The sequence below is a fragment of the Balaenoptera acutorostrata genome, chromosome 18, assembly GCF_949987535.1.
Source record: "Balaenoptera acutorostrata chromosome 18, mBalAcu1.1, whole genome shotgun sequence".
NCBI classification, from domain to species: Eukaryota; Metazoa; Chordata; class Mammalia; order Artiodactyla; family Balaenopteridae; genus Balaenoptera; species Balaenoptera acutorostrata.
Window position 1 is genome coordinate 28,195,984 of NC_080081.1, and position 20,290 is coordinate 28,216,273.

At 38.7% G+C, this 20,290-nt stretch overlaps 1 protein-coding gene across 3 annotated transcripts in view; it reads left to right on the forward strand.

The window, feature by feature from the left end:
- The first annotated feature begins 3,009 nt into the window (after positions 1 to 3,009).
- Positions 3,010 to 20,290, forward strand: part of OBI1 (ORC ubiquitin ligase 1) — a 45,445-nt gene continuing 28,164 nt past the window's right edge. Inside the window, exons 1-4 of one of the 3 annotated variants that reach the window (XM_007186242.2) lie at positions 3,010 to 3,146; positions 12,479 to 12,614; positions 15,010 to 15,101; positions 17,228 to 17,476. In XM_007186242.2, the coding sequence (XP_007186304.2) occupies positions 3,075 to 3,146; positions 12,479 to 12,614; positions 15,010 to 15,101; positions 17,228 to 17,476 (549 nt within the window). In that variant the 5' untranslated portion in view covers positions 3,010 to 3,074. Of the gene's footprint in view, positions 3,147 to 12,478; positions 12,615 to 15,009; positions 15,102 to 15,991; positions 16,051 to 17,227; positions 17,477 to 20,290 lie in introns of those variants that run through there. The other 2 variants (XM_057533210.1, XM_057533212.1) reach the window with 2 other exon arrangements.

Sequence of the window (20,290 nt, forward strand, 5' to 3'; positions counted from 1 at the left end):
TCATGGGCATGTAGCTGTGTAGTCACACAGGGCCCTACATTCAGAAGAGTCCTGCACTTGGTTTAAAGCTTTGATGTTGCCATGGTGATATTCTTAATCATTTTATCTTTGGACTTTCGTAAGTGAAGTCAGTAGGAACCATGGAGTACACAGGTGAGCAGAGAAGATACTTGGAGTGTGTGTCTTCACTGCTATTCCTTGCCACCCCTTTGCATATAGTGTTAGCAATGCACAGAATTCTGGTGGGAATTCAGTGAAACTCAAAGCAAGGACAACGTCAGCGTATTTTGGAAGCCTCCAGCTTCCAGAGTGTTGGGAGAATGTGCATGTATTAAGAAGTGAAATAAAGAGTTAATTTTGTGCATCACCAAAAAAGAGAAATGCCCTTCATAGGGCAGAGGGAAGAGAGAGTTCCTGGCCTTAAAGCATTTGAATTATTTAAAGCAAAGCCTGGGAATTGGCCTGGAATCAATCTGGACCTAGAGAGAGTCCTAGTCAGCCTGTATTGCTAACAATATTACTCAGGGGTGTGTGTGTGTGTGTGTGTACTTATTCACAAAGCATTAGTGAGCAGAGCAGTATGTTATGGTATGATCCTATTTGTGCTTATGCACACAATAATATATGAATGGAAATGTTTGTAAGGATATGCTCCAGAATGTTGATAGCGATTACCAGTAAGGATCGAGAGGTGAGGCATAAGCCTAGAGGAACTTTTGCTTATTATTTTATATATTTATAAATGGCTTAATTTTCAAGATGACTCTTACTATTGATATTTTTATAATTAGCAAAAGGCAATACAGTCTTCCATTTTGAAATGAAAAACAAGTAAACACAATGTGTAAAGCAGCCTGGGTCTGTAATAAAGGTAGTTTGTGGCTAAAGAAAATATTACGGTCTGTGGACTAGTCACTCAGTACCAGATACTAGATAAATCAAATACAATCCTGGGCCTCAAGAAACAGTCTGTTGTAGGGGCAAACGCATAAACAATCAACTATAATAGAATGTTATCAGCCTAGTGCAGAAAGAGCTATATGGACAGAGCGCTAGAACAGCACTGAGAAGCTGTGACAATGATAGCAAACGAGGGATGTTCGAAATAGTCTAGATTTAAACATTCTACTTAAAATGTTGGTTATGATTTTTTAAATATATTTTTGTGACTGAGTATTAACACCAATCATCAGGATGATTAACAAGAAATGAACTTTCCCTAGTAGCTTTGGAAGTCTTTTTTAAAAAAAACTGTCTTCAACATGTCTTCTTATTGCACTGTCTCCAGGGATTGGTGTGAGAGGCAGAACAGTTTCAGTCCTACATCCCCCTCAGAGGGTGGGAGTGACAGGTCCTAAAATACCACATTAGGTATAAAAAAGGTGAGAACAAGGTGAGAACAGGGAAGAACACAGTAAGATGGGGAAAAGACAAACCTTGAACGACAGTGGGTAATGACTTGGAGCTTTCGCATTCTGAAGCCTGAGATCTACACCCAGGAAGATGAAAGATGCACTTAGCAAAACATGTGAAGCCGAGACCCCATTTAATATGACTCCAAACAGCCAGGAAATAGCCAAACCAGATGACTTTTAGGCCAGTCATTCAGAAAAAAAGTGGCCATTAAACAGACAATCAATATGACTATTTTGCCCAGATCTCCTATCCCAAGCACGTGATGGTCTCCAATTCCTAAGAAATTAAGTTACTGAGCTGTTTGGAAGAATTCTCACTATCACCTGTGAGCCGATTTTGAACTGGAATTGGGCTACTTCAAGCGAATTACTAGCTGTTCCAATCTCATAATTGTCTGTTCCTTTTGTAGACGTGATACTAAACATACACTGACCTCATTCAATACACACACACACACACACACACACTTTACCAATGAGGAAGCTAAGAAGCAGAGAGGTTAAACAAATAGTCTGAAGCCAGTAGAGCCAGGAATTTGTTCAGGCAGGGATTTCTACCCTGCAGCCCAGGTCCAGACCCCTTTCTTTTAACCATGAGGCTGCTTCTTGTAATTATAATGCTCTCTCCCACAAAAAGATTAGTAGAAGTAGTTGCATTGGTTTTGTTTCTAAATCTCCCTACTCACAGATTGTATTTGTTTGCATAAATTGATCACATTGGCTCTTCCTCACTTAAAGTAAATTGCAGTTAAATTCCAAATCCGTTATACTCAAAGATTCATTTAGGAACTTTCAGAGTTTATCTTTTTTATTGGTAGGAAGTGCTAACTTATAACATCACACATTCTTCTTCAGAGTTCAGCAGCACAGTGGTACATTTCATATCCAACCAGGCGCCTGAAATGAAGGCTTTAAACACCTGTGCGAGTGCTGTCGGGGAGTGTGGATGGTTCACGCGCTTTGCAGCTTTCTCACATGTGGGTGTAAATCAGAGTCAACGGCTCCGATCCTTAAGTCTCTTTCAAATAGAAATCACAGAAGGACCAACAGTGAAAGCGTGTCTTCACGGAAGGCTGCTATTAACGTACGCAAAACGTCTCTGAAACAAACAAGGAGACAATCACTGTCGTTTTTAAGTGACATTACATCATTTAAGAATGTAAAAAGACCTGAGCGCGGCAGAAAGTTGCTTGGAAAAGTTAAAATGTAGAGATAACGTCTTTCTTCTTCCCGTTTTGACTGCACCGTGTTTTCTGTGTCGGGTTTAATCTATAGGCGGAAAACTCTTCCCTCCTCCCCACCCTCCAGGAAAGATCCTGGGATTTTAAATCGCCCTTCTGCATCTTCCTCTCCTCTCTCCACCATTACTCTTTCATTTAAACTTTCAAGATCCTCGATGCCCGTAGTAAACCTCCTTCCTTCCCATTCTCAGGAATCCTGTAGCTCCCGAACCGGGGAGAGTTTTTTTCAAATTGAAAAGCAAGGAAAGAAGGAAGGGAACAGCTCCGGCGGCCGCGCGTTGGGAAAGCGCATTTTCGTTGCCTCGACCGGCGCGGCGTGGCCCTGCTGGGCCACCGTAGCCGGCCTCGCGCGGCCTCAGTCGCGGCGAGGAGCCGCGGTCGGCGGGACTTCCGTGTTGGCGGGATTCTGAACGCTGCCATGGCTCAGACCGTGCAGAACGTTACATTGTCGCTAACTCTGCCCATCACGTGCCACATCTGCTTGGGGAAGGTAAGGGGTGATTCCGGGCACGGCTACGAATCGGGGTCGGGTGTGCAGTGGCCCGCCAGAGCCGAGGCCGGTCTCTGTGTGTGGCGGGGACGCGGCGCGAGGCGCCGGGCTGGGTGAGGACGCCGACCCGCGTTCTCCTGAGCCTGGGGAGGCCACGTCCCGGGCGACGGAGGGAGCGCGCTGCGATTCGTGGGGTCATCTCTGTGCCTTTCGGAGGAAGATGACAGCGGTCTGGGGTGTGGAGGGAGGGCGGCCTCACCCGGGCGACTCCGGCGTCGAAGGAGGCCTGGTTAGAAACGAATCCCAGCAATTTACGCCCCTGTGCATCCCCATCAAAGCCTGAAAGCACGTTTCCTGGGAGCCTCGCTACGGTTCCTTCGTCCTCTGCACAAATTAGAGTGTTTTGTTCTTGGGCCTCCAGTGCTGGTTGGAGAGTCTTTTCCATTTCCAAGATCATTTCCTTTACTTAACCCGGCGTTGAGAGTGGCCTTTGCTCTGGGTTCAGACTTTGAAGAGTAAATAGTACGTGCCCCTGAATGACGTTTAGAATGAGAGATACGGTCTTTAATTCCAAGAACGGATCAGTCACGAGGTAGAATACCGTCTTTTTGTGATGCAAGAGGTGCCTAAGGTGTTTGTGAAACCAGGTGGAGAAAGTAGTTCAGAATCAGAAACGGAGTTTTGAAGCTTCTAATGCATTTGTCTCCTCTTTCATTTCCGTTTGTGCCTCCCGTTCGGTTTAAAAGAACATTTTGTTTTACTACGTAGGTTCAGAAGGGAGACTTTTTTTTCTCACGCTGAATTGTTTTTACGTTTGTGGTGTGTTTGTGCGTGTGTGTGTGTTTACCCCCCCCCCCCCCACTGAAACTGTAGCCACAGGCTTAGGATTGAGAAATGCAATTAAGAGCAAACATTTGAGTGCCAGCCAATATGATCATCTGATCATCTGCTTTAAGTCTATGTGAATTTCCTGAGTTCAAGAAGTAGTAGGAATCCTGTCAGGCTTGCAAGAAACTGATAACTCTTGATATCCATCAGAATGAAATGCCAAGGAAATAGCAGATGTGCTGTGAGAGGATATAGATGGCTTGATCCATTCTGACTGGCGAGATCAAGGATGGCCAGTGGAGGGTGGTTATTTGAGCTGGCACTTGCTACCTCTGTCTGCATACATAGCTGAGAGGAGGGGAAGGTGTTTCAATTTGCTACAGTCTACATTTGGCTCCTGACTTGAAGTTCCCACAAGTTAAGTTCTGAGTGAATTTACTCCCAACAGTAGCCTGGTAAAGGGCTGATAAAATATCCTTCGGAAATAATTTTCACTTGGTTGTAGTTGTACACATTATATCTAGTTTCCATTAGTTCTTAGAAACTAATGTTGAAAATGTGTTTTGCCTGGTTGATTTTGCCTACCTATGCTTCCTGTGTTTAACAAAACTGATAGCTAATAGAATATAGTGCTTTGCAGATTACAGAATGCTTTTGTATACATTTAATTATTTCATTTACCGCTCTCACCAGTGCTGTGAGATAGATAGGGCTGGTTTCCCCATTTTTCAAATAAGAAAACTAGGGCTTAGAGTCTCCAGCGTTTGAACCTCTGTTACCATTTGTGTCTTCAGTAAGTTACTTCCTAAAAACTCACTAGAACTCATGCATAACAGCAGACACTTTTGGTGTCTTTTTTCTGCCATATACTGGTTAACTGTATTCTAGAATTAAATGTGATTAATTAAAGGTTAATGATTTGTAAATAGGCATTTGTTTATGTCTACTACATAGAGGCAGAAAGGCGTAGTGGTTGAGGGCCCTGAGTACTGTGTTCAGACGAAGTTCTAAGCCAGGTCTTCCACTTACTAGTTATATACGACCTTATACACATTACTTAACCTCCCTCAGAGCAGTTTCCTTATCTGTACAATGGGAATGATAATAGTATTAACATTCATCCTTGCCTTTTGGGGAGGATTAAATGAAGTAATTCATATGCAGTGCTTAGCATGAAGTTTGGCACTTAATAAATGTTAACCTTTACTGTGGGCACTGAGGCAGACCCTCAAAATGAGGAAGCCAGCCTTTCCCAGTAAATGTTCTTCCCAGTTGCTTCATGAGACCAGTACACTCACTCGATGAAGATTTACATTCCCAACAGAGTGGGACCTGTTTGTCCAGGAAATTGCCACAGTACGTCCAGAGGTTTTAGCTGGTTCCCTATTCCTGTTGCCTTTTGTATAGTTAAAGCAAATCTGATCTGCTTGTGCTACTCACCCTCCCGCACACAGCTGTATTTGTGGGGTACTGGAGATGGCATGGCCTGGAGTAGCAGCGCGTTCCTAATGTTACTTCCATCTCCCCGACACATAGCATGTCCGGCCACCTCTGAGGTCTGCCTAAGGTCCTTCCCGACTAGCCCTCTTCTGTATAATCATCCTTTTGCTGCCCTCACCATTTGTACCATATAGAATTAGCAGTCTTCATTTTTGATTTTTCCACAGAATTAGGGGCCATTATTCCTGGAGGTTTACTGTAAAAAAAAAAAAAAATTTGCATATTACTTAAGATAGGGGTGGGAGAGACCTTAAATCTGAAGAGATAAGGTAGATGCTGATTGGAATGGGGGTGGAGGTGGGGAAGAATGCGGGGGGAGCAGTAGTGGAGATAGTCCAAGTATGTAAGTGGTTAATGCTCTGTCTTTTGAATACAAATGTGCTTACAATTGAAAAGTTTAAACATTTTGCATTTCCTACCTCTGACTCTACCTCAGCCTTAAAGGTGGATTCTCTCTGCCCAATAATGTTTAGCAACCTTGCCAATATTGTAAGTAAGAGCTCTATGTGGCCTGAAGAAGTTGGGTACATCCTGTGGGACAATTTATATATAACATTTTCTTGCCTATTCCTCTTTAATTTTTTCCCATGCCTTGGGCTAATAGGCCAGCAGGCCAAAGTACAGAGATGATCTAGCCCAGGATATCTGTTCAGTGACATTTGGTACTGCCAGAATGCTACAGACCAGTTTATCTCTAGATAATTCCAGGCTTTTATCTCTTCAGTTAGGATTCAAGCTATGAAACGAAACTGTTGCAGGTAATACTTTTATTGACCGAGTCAGCATCTTGCCATGAGTGACAGCCAAATGTGGCCCACAGTTAGTTTTATCAAAGGACAAAGGTGGTTCTCAAGAGAAGTGCCAAGCAGCTAGGCTTCTAATGCTGTTTAACATTAATATATCATATCCAATTATTCCTCACTTGAGTATGAATCCAGTTTGGGGCACCACGCTTTAAGATAAATATAAATAAACTAGAGTATTTGAAATCATTTGGAAAGGAATTGAAATTGAGGTTGGAATATAGATGGAATGGAATAGTGTTGAAGTGAATGAACATGATAATGAATCATTAAATAAAGTATTTTCATTTGGAAGGGAATCAAGCTTTGGGTAGCTCCACGATATTAAGATTTGTACTTAATATAATGCAAGCTTTCTGGCTGAAATAATCAGAAATGAAATTAGCTTTCTTAGGATGTGGAGTGTCCGTCTCTTGAAATGTCCAGTAATAGCATGGACTGTTTCCCACTAGGAACACTGTGGAAAAGAACCCTTCTTTCAGGGAGAACTTCTTGCTTTGCTTTCCACCCATATAGTTGCTTTAAAATGTTGCAAAGGTAGGGCTAGAGACAAAGCCTTAGCAACTTAGCATCCTAACTCTAGGTTGACTAAATTCATTAATCAGTGTTCTTTAGGGGCTGTTGATTGGCCAGCAAGCCATCCACCTCAGTACATTGAGCCCATGTTTGAGTTCTGATTGTCTCTGTTCCCAAGAGTGGATTTAAGAGCCAGCCTTGTACATAATTGTCACAAGTAATTTGCTTTGAAAAAAAAAGTCATATGGAGTATATAAGTTTTGCATTTTCTCTTTTCTAGATTAAAATAAGCTTGAAGAATGCAGACACTTTCAGAAAAGTATAACAATGTTGTGTCTTAACATGGAGTATAATAAAAATTAACTCAAAAAAGTGTTGATATATCCTAATAATTTTCAAGGTTGGTATATAATAGCTGACATATTTACTTCACAAATAAGATTCCAGTTTATCCTTAAGGCGTTCTAGGTAGGAATAAAGGTGGGAGAGGGGAAATGTATTATCTCTCTTTTTATGTAGATAGAAGTGGGGACCCAGACCAATAGGCATTAATTATAATAACTTAGTTCTTGGGATCACACAGTTTTAAAGTTCTAGGTCGTAAATTCTGGCCCAGAGCCGAAGATTTCTTGAAACATAGCAAGAGCAATCCAGGAATTTTATTTTTAAAAGTTTCCAAATTTCTAAGGTTGAGTAGGCGGGCCCCTACTACAATCATTTCTACCTCAGCTTTGTTTTTCAGTCTTTCTAGGTCTCCACTAGTGAAACCCATAAAATTTTGACATAGGTGCCAGAAGGATATTCTTCGGAGAAGAAGGGTTAGCTCTAGTCCCTTGTAAAGGCGACAAGAGCAGAGAAGTTGATTTTAAGTGAAATTGCCAGGCCAGTTGGTAAAGTTTATCTACTGCCTTTTCCCTCCAGCCACCTCCATCAGTTCAGTACCTCTTTTCTGCAGTCCCTACTGATCCTGGTGTCTTGATCCTTTCAGGCATGTGTCCTCTATTTCTTACTCCCAGATTATTATTTACTAAACCTGCTCTAAGGAAGAAAGAACTATTTCTTAGTTGAGAGATCATTCAATTTGCACGTGTAATGGTGGTTGAATGCTGACTCTGCGACTTAGAACCTGTATCATTATTTCCTTGAGTCTCAGTTTCTACAGCTGAAAATGAATTTGATACTATCAACCCCATTAGGTTGTTATGGAAATTCATGTGAGTATCCCAGCCCAGTGGTTCTCAATGGGATGGGAGTACATTTCGTTCCACAGGGACATTTAGCAATGTCTATTTCTGATTGTCTTCGGGGGGTGCTACTCACATCTAGTGGATAGAGGCCAGGATGCTGCTAGCTAAACATCCTACAACATACAGGACAGCCTCCCACAACGAAAACTTTTTGTTCCAAAATGTCAGTAGTGTCAAAGTTGACAGACCCTGCCCTAAACCAATGTATAACTCCTATTAGGTAAGTCTAGAATGGATATTAATGGACAACACCTTTAGGCATCACTCCTCCCAGGTACGTTTGCTTTTTGTGAAAGGGGTTTTGGTGGTAAAGTCTCTTAAAACTGAAACATCTTCAGATAAAAGAAACTACATAGTAGAATTATATATTATAGGGTTAATGTTTTTTGTACCTAGGACTGCTTCCTCAGGCCCATTCCAGTGAGAAGAGCCCACTTTTCCTACCTTGCTTTGTCTTCTCTTCCTCCTCCTCACCAGCCTCATGGGGCATTACCCTAGGATATCACTTCAACATGCTTACTCCAGATGAGTTTGGAATTGTACATGCCACTTAGCTTTGCCATTGTCTTCTTGCATTTTTATTTTGTAGGATGCTTATTGTGTTATTGCCACAGATCTCATTTGAGAGTAAATTGGATATAAAGTCTAATAACATAGGCAAATTATGACTGTTTCTGTATCTTAAGAAGATCTTATTAAAGAAAATTATTTGTGTATGTGTTTTGGTGTTGTACATAGCAGGATCTGGGCAGAGGAGATGGGTGGACAGGAATTGAAGGAGGGCTAGATTCTTTGTATTTTGCTTCTGTAGGTTATGGTCAAATAAATAACAAGTAATTTGTTTTAGTAGTTCTTTCTCCTTTATAGGTTTCTGTTCTCCTAAGTAAATTTAAACCATTGTCTAGAAATCATCATCTGATAAGTACGTGGTCCAAAGAAATGAATGTCAACCGTTTCAAAATCCAACACAATGACAGTGATAATGCCAGGTATTGAACAGTGAAAATGATTCTCCTTTGGGTGACATTGCCAATGGCTGTTAGCAGACAGAGCCAAGTAGTCTGCCTGTGGTTGTTCTGTATCATTTTGGCAGATTAAATGGAAAGGTTAAACTTTCACCTTTTCAGAATTTGGCAGTGGCCATTGACCTTTTGCTTCTTGAGATGCTTTTAGCAGCATTATCTCAGCCTTTCGTTTTAATACATCAAAATTCACTTCTATTAATCTTAGAGTATACATTGTATAAGTTGTTGTAGGTGGACATAAAGATGAACAGGACAGTGCCCCTGCCCCCAGGGAGCCTGAAATCTAATAGGGAAGGCAGGATGTAAACAATTTTCCAAGTCCAGTGAACATTAAATCAATGCATAAGAAGTGCCCTTATAAGAATCAGACAAAGATCCAGTTAATTCTAAAAAGGATTAGTGAAGGCCTTACAGAAGAGGTAACCTTTGATTTCCATCTTAAAACATGGGAAGGATTTTATTTTGATTGGGGAAGTTGGGAGGCCAGCAGAACATATTAAGCTAAAAAATGAGAGCCCAGTGAACAAGGAGACTCTATTCTTATTCTTTTTAATGAACATTGGGTATATCTGTGTGGTTGAAGTATAGGTTTTGTCAAGTATTGAAATAGCAGATCAAAGATATGGCTATTTAAGAACCAGATTACGTTGTTCTTTGGATGCTGCACTTAAAAGTATGAGCAGGGAAAAAAACGTTGTTTTGCAGGAGAGCAGTGAAAGCTGCTGCCCCATATTTTAGATGGCTAGCTCTGGCATCAGTGTGAAAGGTGGACGGTAGTGAACATGTGGAAGCAAGGAAGCTTGGCAGGAGGTCATTGCAACAGACTGGGTTAAGAGAATGAGAACCTGAACTCACTGAGGTGAAGATGGAAAAGAACATTTAGAGGTAGGTTTGCCACATTTTGACTATCTTGGGATATACTTTTTTTTCCACGTTATAACATCTCTGAAATCTGGTTCTATTTTACAAGCGGTAGCATCTTGCAGTTGTAATTGGCAGCATTTTTCATTCTTTCTTTTTTCTTAGTGGTACATAAAATATGGATATATCTTAAAATCTCTGGCTTCTTAGACTGATACATGATACCAGCATTTGATGATTGATTGGATGGTGAGGATAAGTAAAAAGGGTGAGTCAGAGGCAGCTCTGAGTATTCTAGCCTGAGTGGTGAGGTGGTGGTGCCAGTCACCTAGACAAGAAGTGCAGCAGAGGGAGTGAACGTGTGGAGGCCAGGTTTGGCTTTGAACATATTATGGTTGGGGCAGCTTTAAGATGCCTACATGGAGTTGGCTCCTGGGCACGTGGATATAGTCCTTTTCTCCTTTCCCCTCCCCTCCCCAGCGTTTGCTATGTGGAAGTCTCTGTGCTTACATCTTTATGTTATTAAATCTTAAGCAACATCTGAATGAAAAGTTTACTAGGTTAAACCATAGTTTTCAGAAGAGGAAACAGATGCCACTGTAACTAAAGGGTTAACCCAAGGTCAAACAGTTCAATAAGTAGCAGAGCTGAAGTCGGCCCCAGGTTTTGTCTCTAGAAGCCTAAGCTCTGCCACTTACTAAGGTCCAGTTACAGAGGAGTCTCAGGAACTGTTACCATAGAAAAGATGTTAACACTATGTGATACATGAGATTGAGAGAGAAGATAGAACTTTGTCAGGTAAGGTGTCCCAGGACAAAACATTAGGGAAAGCAGCTGTACCACTTTCTGTACTTTGACTGTGAGTATCTGCTCCTCTTCTCATCGTACCTACTCTTCCAATATTACTTCAGCCTTTTCAAGATCCATTGGTTGACTCTGTGACTCTATCAGTTGGTTGCCATTCACGTACTCAACAGTGTTTGGCAATCCAGCTCTGTACATAACCCTAGTAAATTTACTTTCTTACCTTTCAAAACAACTGCTTTATTCTCCTATTTTCTCAAGTCGATATTCCCCCCTTCTTCTCACTTGCAGCTGGTAACCTCACCTCATATTTAATCACAAAGAATAAGCAGTTGGAACATGAGTTCCCTCATCTTTCCATCAACAGATCTTCCATCCACTTTGTATTTGTTCTTGTACCCTCGGTTTTCCCTTTTGTTAAAATGGAAGACAGATCCTCACTCCATATAAGCCAAAATCTGCCCCCTTGTGCTTTGGATCTCACTCCCCTCTTGACCTCTTAGGGACTTTGCTATATATGGCTCTAATCCCTCCCCCTCTTCCTCCATCATTAGTTAATATCCCCTTTTTACTGTGTCATTCCTGTTATCATTTCTTATGATGGCCATATTTTTATGCTCTCTTCTTTACAGCAAAATGTGAAAGAATTGCCTATTCCCTCTGGCAAGTTCCCCAATAAATTGAATTTTAAGTACTGTCCTAATAGCAATTACTTCATTCAACAAGCCTTTATTGAGTACCTACTGTGTACTAAGCTGTCTTCTAGGTACCAGGGATTCAGAAATGAATGAAACAAAAGAAGTTCTTGCTCTTATGGAGTTTCCAGTCTAAAAGGGGAGATAAATATAAATTTACAATAAATATGTAAACAAATAAGTAGAAGACTAAAACAGCTTCTCTTCCATTTTCCCTCATAAAACAGCTACACACAGTCAGAACGCCTACGTCGTTAACCCTGAGCAGGCCACCTAATATCCTCACACCTTGGTTTCCTTATTAGTAAAGTATATTTACTGTTTATCTCACAGGGTTATTGAGAGAGAGAGAGAATGCATGGAACACCCATTGTAAAATATAAGACAATATAAATGTAAAGTATTGTTATTTGTATTTGATTACACTGAGTCAAAGATTTGTGTATTCGGTGTATTTCAGTATTTCTGTCAGCATTGTTTGCTATTTAGATTGTAAACCACATGAGTGTATGTCATGTCTTTTAGGATTGTTGTAGCTTTCATGCCTCTGGTTTTGGGGACTTTCTAGTAAGAATCAGTGCTAAATTGTTGATTGCTATTGCTCTGTAATATAGTGGAATGACTTGAGGGAAGGATTTCAAGTATTGAATGTCATATGGGTGGTTGGACTAAATAATCTTTAAAGAACCTTCTAATTCTGACATTTCGTGATCCGAAAATAGAATAGTTGAAGGAAAATTGCCCCAGCCTTAGTGGAACAAAGTGCATTTTCTTTTTGGCAATAAGTGTGGTTTGGAACAAAATAAAACCATTTCATGATGTGTTCAAAGTTTCAGTCTCTATGACCAGATATCTAAGCTAGTATCTGTATTATACATGTGTAAGAAACAATGTGGTAACACAAGCAGCGTTTTTATGAATCCTAGATATTATACTTCCTCTTAAAGCACCTACTGCTGTACTCTAGAGAAGAGATTTGCTCTAAGCTAAAACTATTGAGATTCTCGTTATGACTGTTGCCCTGTACTAAAAGTAATGTTTCTTTTTTCAAAGGTACGCCAGCCTGTCATATGCATCAACAACCATGTATTTTGTTCAGTTTGTATCGATTTGTGGTTGAAGAATAATAGCCAATGTCCAGCCTGCAGAGTCCCCATCACTCCTGAAAATCCTTGCAAAGAGATTATTGGTAAGGGTCTATTTTATAAACACATAGAAATAGATTTGAAACAATCTTAAATAGTGTCTATTTGGAGGAAGACTGAAATAGACAATTTTCAGTGATGTTATTTTGCTGATATCCTACTGGATGGATTGGTCATTTGGCATAATCTGTAAGTGGAGCAACTGAGGAGCACAGAGCAATATGAGAAGTCTCAGAGCCTCCTGGAACTTTCATTCTGGTAGATGCTGTGCGTGTGGACCAAAATATTAATGGTTTAAAGCAGCAGATGCTAACAGCCAAAAACAAACAAACAGAAAGGTCCACAGAGTTTAAACAAGGAAGTTCAGCTAGGAACCTTGAGAAGGGATCCATGACGCAGGTGGCCTTTAAGATGGAGATTTAAGGATGGATAAGTTTTCAATTGGTAAAGATTAGGGAGGGCCTTTCATGCAGAGGGAATAGCATGCACTACAGTTTAGAAGTAGGAAAGTAAGGCATGTTTTTGGAAATGATCAGTAGTCTAGTTTGGGTCTGACTATTGAAATAAGACTGAAAATGTAAATTGAGACTTTATTTTTATTTTTTTTAACATCTTTATTGGCGTATAATTGCTTTACAATGGTGTGTCAATTTCTGCTTTATAACAAAGTGAATCAGTTATACATATACATATGTCCCCATATCTCTTCCCTCTTGCATCTCCCTCCCTCCCACCCTCCCTATCCCACCCCTCTAGATGGTCACAAAGCACTGAGCTGATCTCCTTGTGCTTTGAGGCTGCTTCCCACTAGCTATCTGTTATCTGTTTGGTAGTGTATCAGTGCAGAGCATCTTGAGTGACAGACTAAATCGGGGAACTGCTGTGTGGGTGAGAAGGGCGAGGTGGGCATGATGGTCTGAGCAAGGAGATGGCACAGTCCAAAATGTGCGTAAGGAGTATCACTCAGGGGATGGTATGCAGGTTGGGCTCTAGGGGAGAAACGGGACGTGAGTACATCAGGTTGGACGCTCTTGCCCAGGTGAAGGAGAATCTGAGTCTAGATTAAGGGATTAAAAAAGAACATTCAGTGCTACAGTGGTGTAGGTAAGAGGGGGGATAAAACTTGAAATAGAAGATTCTTGAAAAATAAAACATTTAAAGAGCCTTTTTAGTGTTATTTCTCTTAGATTGTTAAAATTAAATGATTTTTATTTGGTTTTGCTTTAGGAAAAATTGAAAGTGAATTCATGATAACATGAATCATAGAAAAAAACCTTTCAGAAAACTTAAGAAGTCATCGTAATAGTCCCAAGTTAGGCAAAATGGACTTAACTAAAATTTTTATAATGGAAAGGGAGGTATATATGCTAGAACAACAACCAGTGGAACTTTGGAACTAAGCGATCTGAAAGGGGAATCAGAGGTGGCTCCAAGGTTTCCTTCTTGAGTACCTGGATGAAGTCTGCTAGAGGAATATTTCTCTGCTGTGCTGGAAACTGTAGTGTCAACCTTAGCCTCTACTTTCTTACCTGCACTGACCTTTACCAGGAGTCAGGTCTTTCCTTGCGGAATATGAGTTTTGTTGATTAAAATAATTTGAATGTTTTTTCCCCAGCTTCTTTTCACATCCCTTCTCCCTCCTTTATTCATTCACATCTAAGTGATATTTCATAAATTCTCTCAAGTAAAATGGGTCATCCATCCTGCCATTTGGATAGAACATCCGGAAAAAGAATATCTGTAAATGCCTTTGCTATCATGATGCTAAGAAGTACAGAGAAGGTAACCACAGCATAAGTGAAGAGCTCTCAGGAAGAAAACATTTTGAATGTGTTTGTGTGAGTTATTATGGGCAGACAGTGCTGTGATTTATAATCCATCGTAACTGGGTTGTTAGAATCAGTGAAAAGACACATTAATATTTTCAGTTGTGTAACCACATATGTTTGAATGAATACATTGGTTATAATAATATATATCATAATATATGTATCATATATGTGATATATACAGATAATACGTATTTGATAATTATATCATGTACAGATAATATTGATAATATATTATTTATACAACTTATTGGTTAGCTGTAAATGTAATCATTGATTTTATCATTAACAGTTATCTGGTACTCAAAATTTGCAGTCATCCAAATGTGATCATTAATAAAATATAGCCTTTGCCTTCATTGAATTTAATATAATAAGATACATAGGTAAGTAAACACAACATGATATTTTTTGAAGATGTTTCTTATGGTGTTATTTATCTTTTCTCAGGATTAAAGTACAGAAGAGGCCTAGATGGCAGCCCACGTGGTTATAAGGAAAAGGGTAGAAATTAAGCTAGAGAACTATATAGAACAATAAGAAAAGAGTTCATTTTAATTGTCATTCTACCCAAATCTGAATGAAAAGTTAGCGCTTTTTTCCCCTATAGGAGGAACAAGTGAAAGTGAACCTATACTAAGCCATACAGTCAGGAAGCACCTTCGGAAAACTAGACTTGAATTACTCCACAAAGAATATGAGGTAAATAATAATTAAAATGTTAAATGATGACAGCACTGAATTCAAGGTAAAACTGAGCTATCAGTCCCTGGACTTCTTAGAGTAAGCATCTAATGAAATCTTAGTTTAAATGCCAGTTTAAAAATATCTTATTTGATAAATTCTTTTTCTTTTTCCCTTTCCTATTTCAAATAGAGGAAAGGAACAGACAGAAACATTTCCTTTTTTTCTTTCTTTTAATTTTAAATTTGTCCTCAACAGAAACATTGTTTTGTAAGTTACTCCCTCAAGGGGTGGGAGATAAAGGAAACTCCCTTGTAAAAGTCAGTCTTCCAGCAGCCATGAGGCATTGTGAATGGTCTGGCAAACAGGAACTAGAACCATCATTCTGTTTTTGTTTCTACCTATAAATTCACTGCTAATTATAAGTCTGATCAGTTCTGGTGAAGAAAATATACTTATGTCAGCTGCCAGCAAAGAGATTTTTGGTGTGAGATATGCTATTTCCTAATTCTTTTTTTTTTTTCCCCCATGTAAAACAGCGTTTTTTTTTTTTTTAATAAAAATTGTGTATATTTAAGGTGTATAACATGTTTTGATATACATATACATGGTGAAGTGATTACATCAATCAAGCTAATTAACATAGCTGTCTCCTCACATCGTTACTTTGTGTGTGGGGTGAGAGTACCTGAAATCTACTCTCTTCGCAGATTTCCAGTATACAGTACAGTATTATTAACTGTAGTCATCATGTTATACAGTAAATCTCTAGACTATTTCTATCCTGTATAACTGCAAGTTAGCACCCCTTGAACCAGCTCCCTATTTCTCCCACCTCTCCATTTCCTCCACCTTGCACGCTTGGTAACCACTGTTTAACTCTGCTTCTATGTGTTTGACTCTTTTAGATTCCACATATATGTGAGATCATGCAGTGGTTTTCTTCCTGTGAAGGTGATTTGACATGGTGATGGAATTTTTTCTAAATTAGCTTCATGTTAATGGAATACATATACTTTTGAATAAACATTAAGCCCAGTTGTCATTTTATATCGACTAAATGAGGGATATTATTGCTCTCTTCTTTTGACACAAAATATCTTTAAGTTATACTATGTAAATGGAAACTACTTCAGCTGCTTCAAAAATTTTTTGAAATAAAGTGGGACATAAATAAATGACTGAATAAATGTTCATTCATATATGTTTTCCTGTTTATATTTGTTTATTCATTAACATATTAATTCAAACAAGTAAAGCGATTTTCTCATTTTATAATGCCATTTAACTTGAAATGTATTGTAATGTAAAATAGTAAATAGCACTATCTGTGTTAGCTCTGAAACGTATTCTTATTTACCTAATATTTATCACACTTAGATACTAATCAAATTAATCCTTTAGAAGATCACTGGCATATTGAAGTTTATTTTCTAACAACAGAATTTCTGACAATCTTAGTTTAAGATGAAATATCCATTATAGATGAATAAATTGTATCACAGAAAAGAGTTCTAGCCCCAAATGTTTAGTTACTGGATTTAAGGTGGCAAGCAGTTCCACATGGGGAAAACTAATACTTGGAATAGTCTTAGCAGTAATTAAAGATCCAGAATGTAGAAGAGTTAAAAATAACTACAGGTACTATTCTGAAGTGGAATGTGAAAGGACATGGTATATGGTTTTACTCCTACTTCAAATATAGAAGCAAAAATATAGACATCAAACAAAACTATAAATCTTGATCAAAACTGTATTTTTAAATTCCCCTCAGTAAAGCAATTAAACATGCCTCAGAATTTTCTTCTGAGGAATCTGCTTCCTTGTTGAATTCATGTGCCTTTTCGTGTTTTCTGGATATCTAAAATAGAATCAAAGATTCGACGTTTAAATTTTTTTAAATCACAAACTATCATTGAATTAAAATAAAAGCAATGGAAATGCCTATTTTTATCAGAGTCAAAATACATTTTGAGAATTTCAACTATATGTGACTTTCTGTCTGCAAAGCTATTCTGACTCATAAAGAATCTATGTATCTACAGAATTTTGAGTATAAAATTTAAAAGCACATTGGCCTCACTGTAGCATATGTATGTGTTTAGTGTCTCTGTCTACCTGATGGCTATGCAATGGTTTTTCAGGATGAAATAGATTGTCTACAGAAAGAGGTAGAAGAGCTTAAGAGTAAAAATCTCAGCTTGGAGTCACAGATCAAGACTATTCTGGATCCTTTAACCTTGATGCAGGGCAACCAAAATGAAGACAAACATCCAGTTGCAGATAATCCAAGTAAAATTGACCCAGAAACTGTAGCAGAGTGGAAGAAAAAACTTAGAACAGCTAATGAAATCTATGAAAAAGTGAAAGATGATGTGGAAAAGTTGAAGGAGGTAAGTTGTGGTTGTTTTTAAAATTCTGTAGTATTTTAAGTACCTTCAAAAGTATAAGTCACCATATTATTTTGAGTCATCATTAGATGATTTGGGGGGAAAGGACAGAAATCCCTGGATGAGCATTTATAAGGAATCGGAAAACTTTTTCTCCTTAAATGTTATTAGCTGCCAAGAAATATCAGGTGGTTCCATTTGTGACTATAATTAGAGACTCTGTAGTGCCTCTATATGAGTTTGCATCTTCTTGTGCAAGAGTGACATCAATTTAAAGGATGTATTTCTATTCCTTTCGTTGTTTGGCTGAATTTTGTTTTTTAAGCTTATGTTAGTGACTGCCCTGTATGCATAAAGACAAACACCTGTCCATTTCCCTACCTATAGAATGAAAGGTTTAGACCGTATCTTTTCTAGCACTACCATTCTCTGATTTTTTAAATATTGTAAATAGTTAAAGATTTAATGACTAATTCCAAGAGAGCTGTGAGTAGCTGCTTTAGACTACTCCATGCAAAAGAATATTTGCCTTATGAGGCAGGTTCATTTTTTCCAGTTATTCTTCCATCCATACAACAAGATAAAGAAAGCATAGGTGAAAAGGGCAAACCTCTAGGATTTTCCAGTCTAGGAAAGGAGATGAGATCCATGCTGTCAGCACTAGAGGTAATAAGTGCTGTAGAGCTTTGCTGGCCAAAGGGACTAGCCTTTAGCTTGGCTTCAAGTTTATCCACAGTGGAGTCTTGTGCTGAATAGAGATGGTTTTGTGGTATCCAGGTCCACAACCACCCATTCAGCCCATCTGCATTCTCTTAAAATGCTGTTACTGTGCTGAATTACTAAATCCTGCCTCCTGAAATCATTAATGCTCCATATGATATTTTAAAGATGTGCTACCACATACTGATCTTCAGTGAGGTTAAGTAGCAGAGAAGCATCTGCAACTTAGTGTGAATACTAAGTCAAATTGCATACCCACGTGTAAAATAAATGCCATTTAGGCTCAGAAAAGGCCAAGATGAGACAAAGAAGGGAACTTAGTGCTTTTAGAGAATAAAGAAACTGCAGACATAATTACACCGAGTTTGTTACAAGTTTAGGGGAAGTGTGTAATTTCTTTGGTTTTCGGTAGCCAACATTAGCATTTTGTTTAAGAAGAGAAGAGGACATGAAAAGGAAATACAGCTGGGAAGTCACAGTATTTATCAATCAGCCATGTCCCCTTTAACTTTTCTTCTTCCTGAATGATCACTAAGTTCTATAGGGTCTCTTTTATAGTTATTGAATTGCATTTAAATTTTTGGCAATAAATGTTTCTTAGAGCATGAAGATGTGTATGAAAACTTTACTCTGGGCTTATAAGAGTGGTATAGGGAAAAAAAAAGAGTGGTATAAGAGATGTATGTAAAAGAGAACTACATAAAATACAGTTTTTCTTTGTTCTTTTAAAGGTCACATGTTAAATTCAATACCCAGAGCTACCCTGAGACCTCACAATTATCTGGGATATTTAATAAGCCCATTTTGGTTGCCCAGTGAAGGTATTAGGTAGAATTAGGCAATAAGCTGGGACATAAATAAATTTAAAAACATGGACTGCAGAGGCAAAACTTGAATGTAAAATACAAAATAATAACATAGTGTAAATCAAATATAGGAGTACTAAACATTCAGAATAAAGGACTACCTAGAACGAGTGAAATGGACTTTTTTTCTTTTTTTTTTGAATTTTTGAATTTTATCTTATTAATTTTTTTATACAGCAGGTTCTTATTAGTCATCCCTTTTATACACATCAGTGTATACATGTCAATCACAATCACCCATTTCATCACACCCCCACCACCACCCCCCGCCACATTCCCCCCTTGGTGTCCATACGTTTGTTCTCTACATCTGTGTCTCAATTTCTGCCCTGCAAACCGGTTCATCTGTACCATTTTTCTAGGTTCCACATATATGTGTTAATACACGATATTTGTTTCTCTCTTTCTGACTTACTTCACTCTGTATGACAGTCTCTAGATCCCTCCACGTCTCTACAAATGACCCAATTTCGTTCCTTTTTATGGCTGAGTAATACTCCATTGTATATATATACCACATCTTCTTTATCCATTCATCTGTCGATGGGCATTTAGGTTGCTTCCATGACCTGGCTATTGTAAATAATGCTGCATTGAACATTGAGGTGCATGTGTCCTTTTGAATTATGGTTTTCTCTGGGTTTATGCCCAGTAGTGGGATTGCTGGATCATATGGTAATTCTATTTTTAGATTTTTAAGGAACCTCTATACTGTTCTTCATAGTGGCTGTATCAATTTACATTCCCACCAACAGTGCAAGAGGGTTTCCTTTTCTCCACAACCTCTCCAGCATTTGTTGTTTGTAGATTTCTGATGATGCCCATTCTAACTGGTGTGAGGTGATACCTCATTGTAGTTTTGATTTGCATTTCTCGAATAATTAGTGACGTTGAGCAGCTTTTCATGTGCTTCTTGGCCATCTGTATGTCTTCTTTGGAGAAATGTCTATTTAGGTCTTTGGTCCATTTTTGGATTGGGTTGTTTGTTTCTTTAATATTGAGCTGCATGAGCTGTTTATATATTTTGGAGATTAATCCTTTGTCCATTGATTCATGTGCAAATATTTTCTCCCATTTTAAGGGTTGTCTTTTTGTCCTGTTTATGGTTTCCTTTGCTGTGCAAAAGCTTTTAAGTTTCATTAGGTCCCATTTGTTTACTTTTGTTTTTATTTCCATTACTCTAGGAGGTGGATCAAAAAAGATCTTGCTGTGATTTATGTCAAAGAGTGTT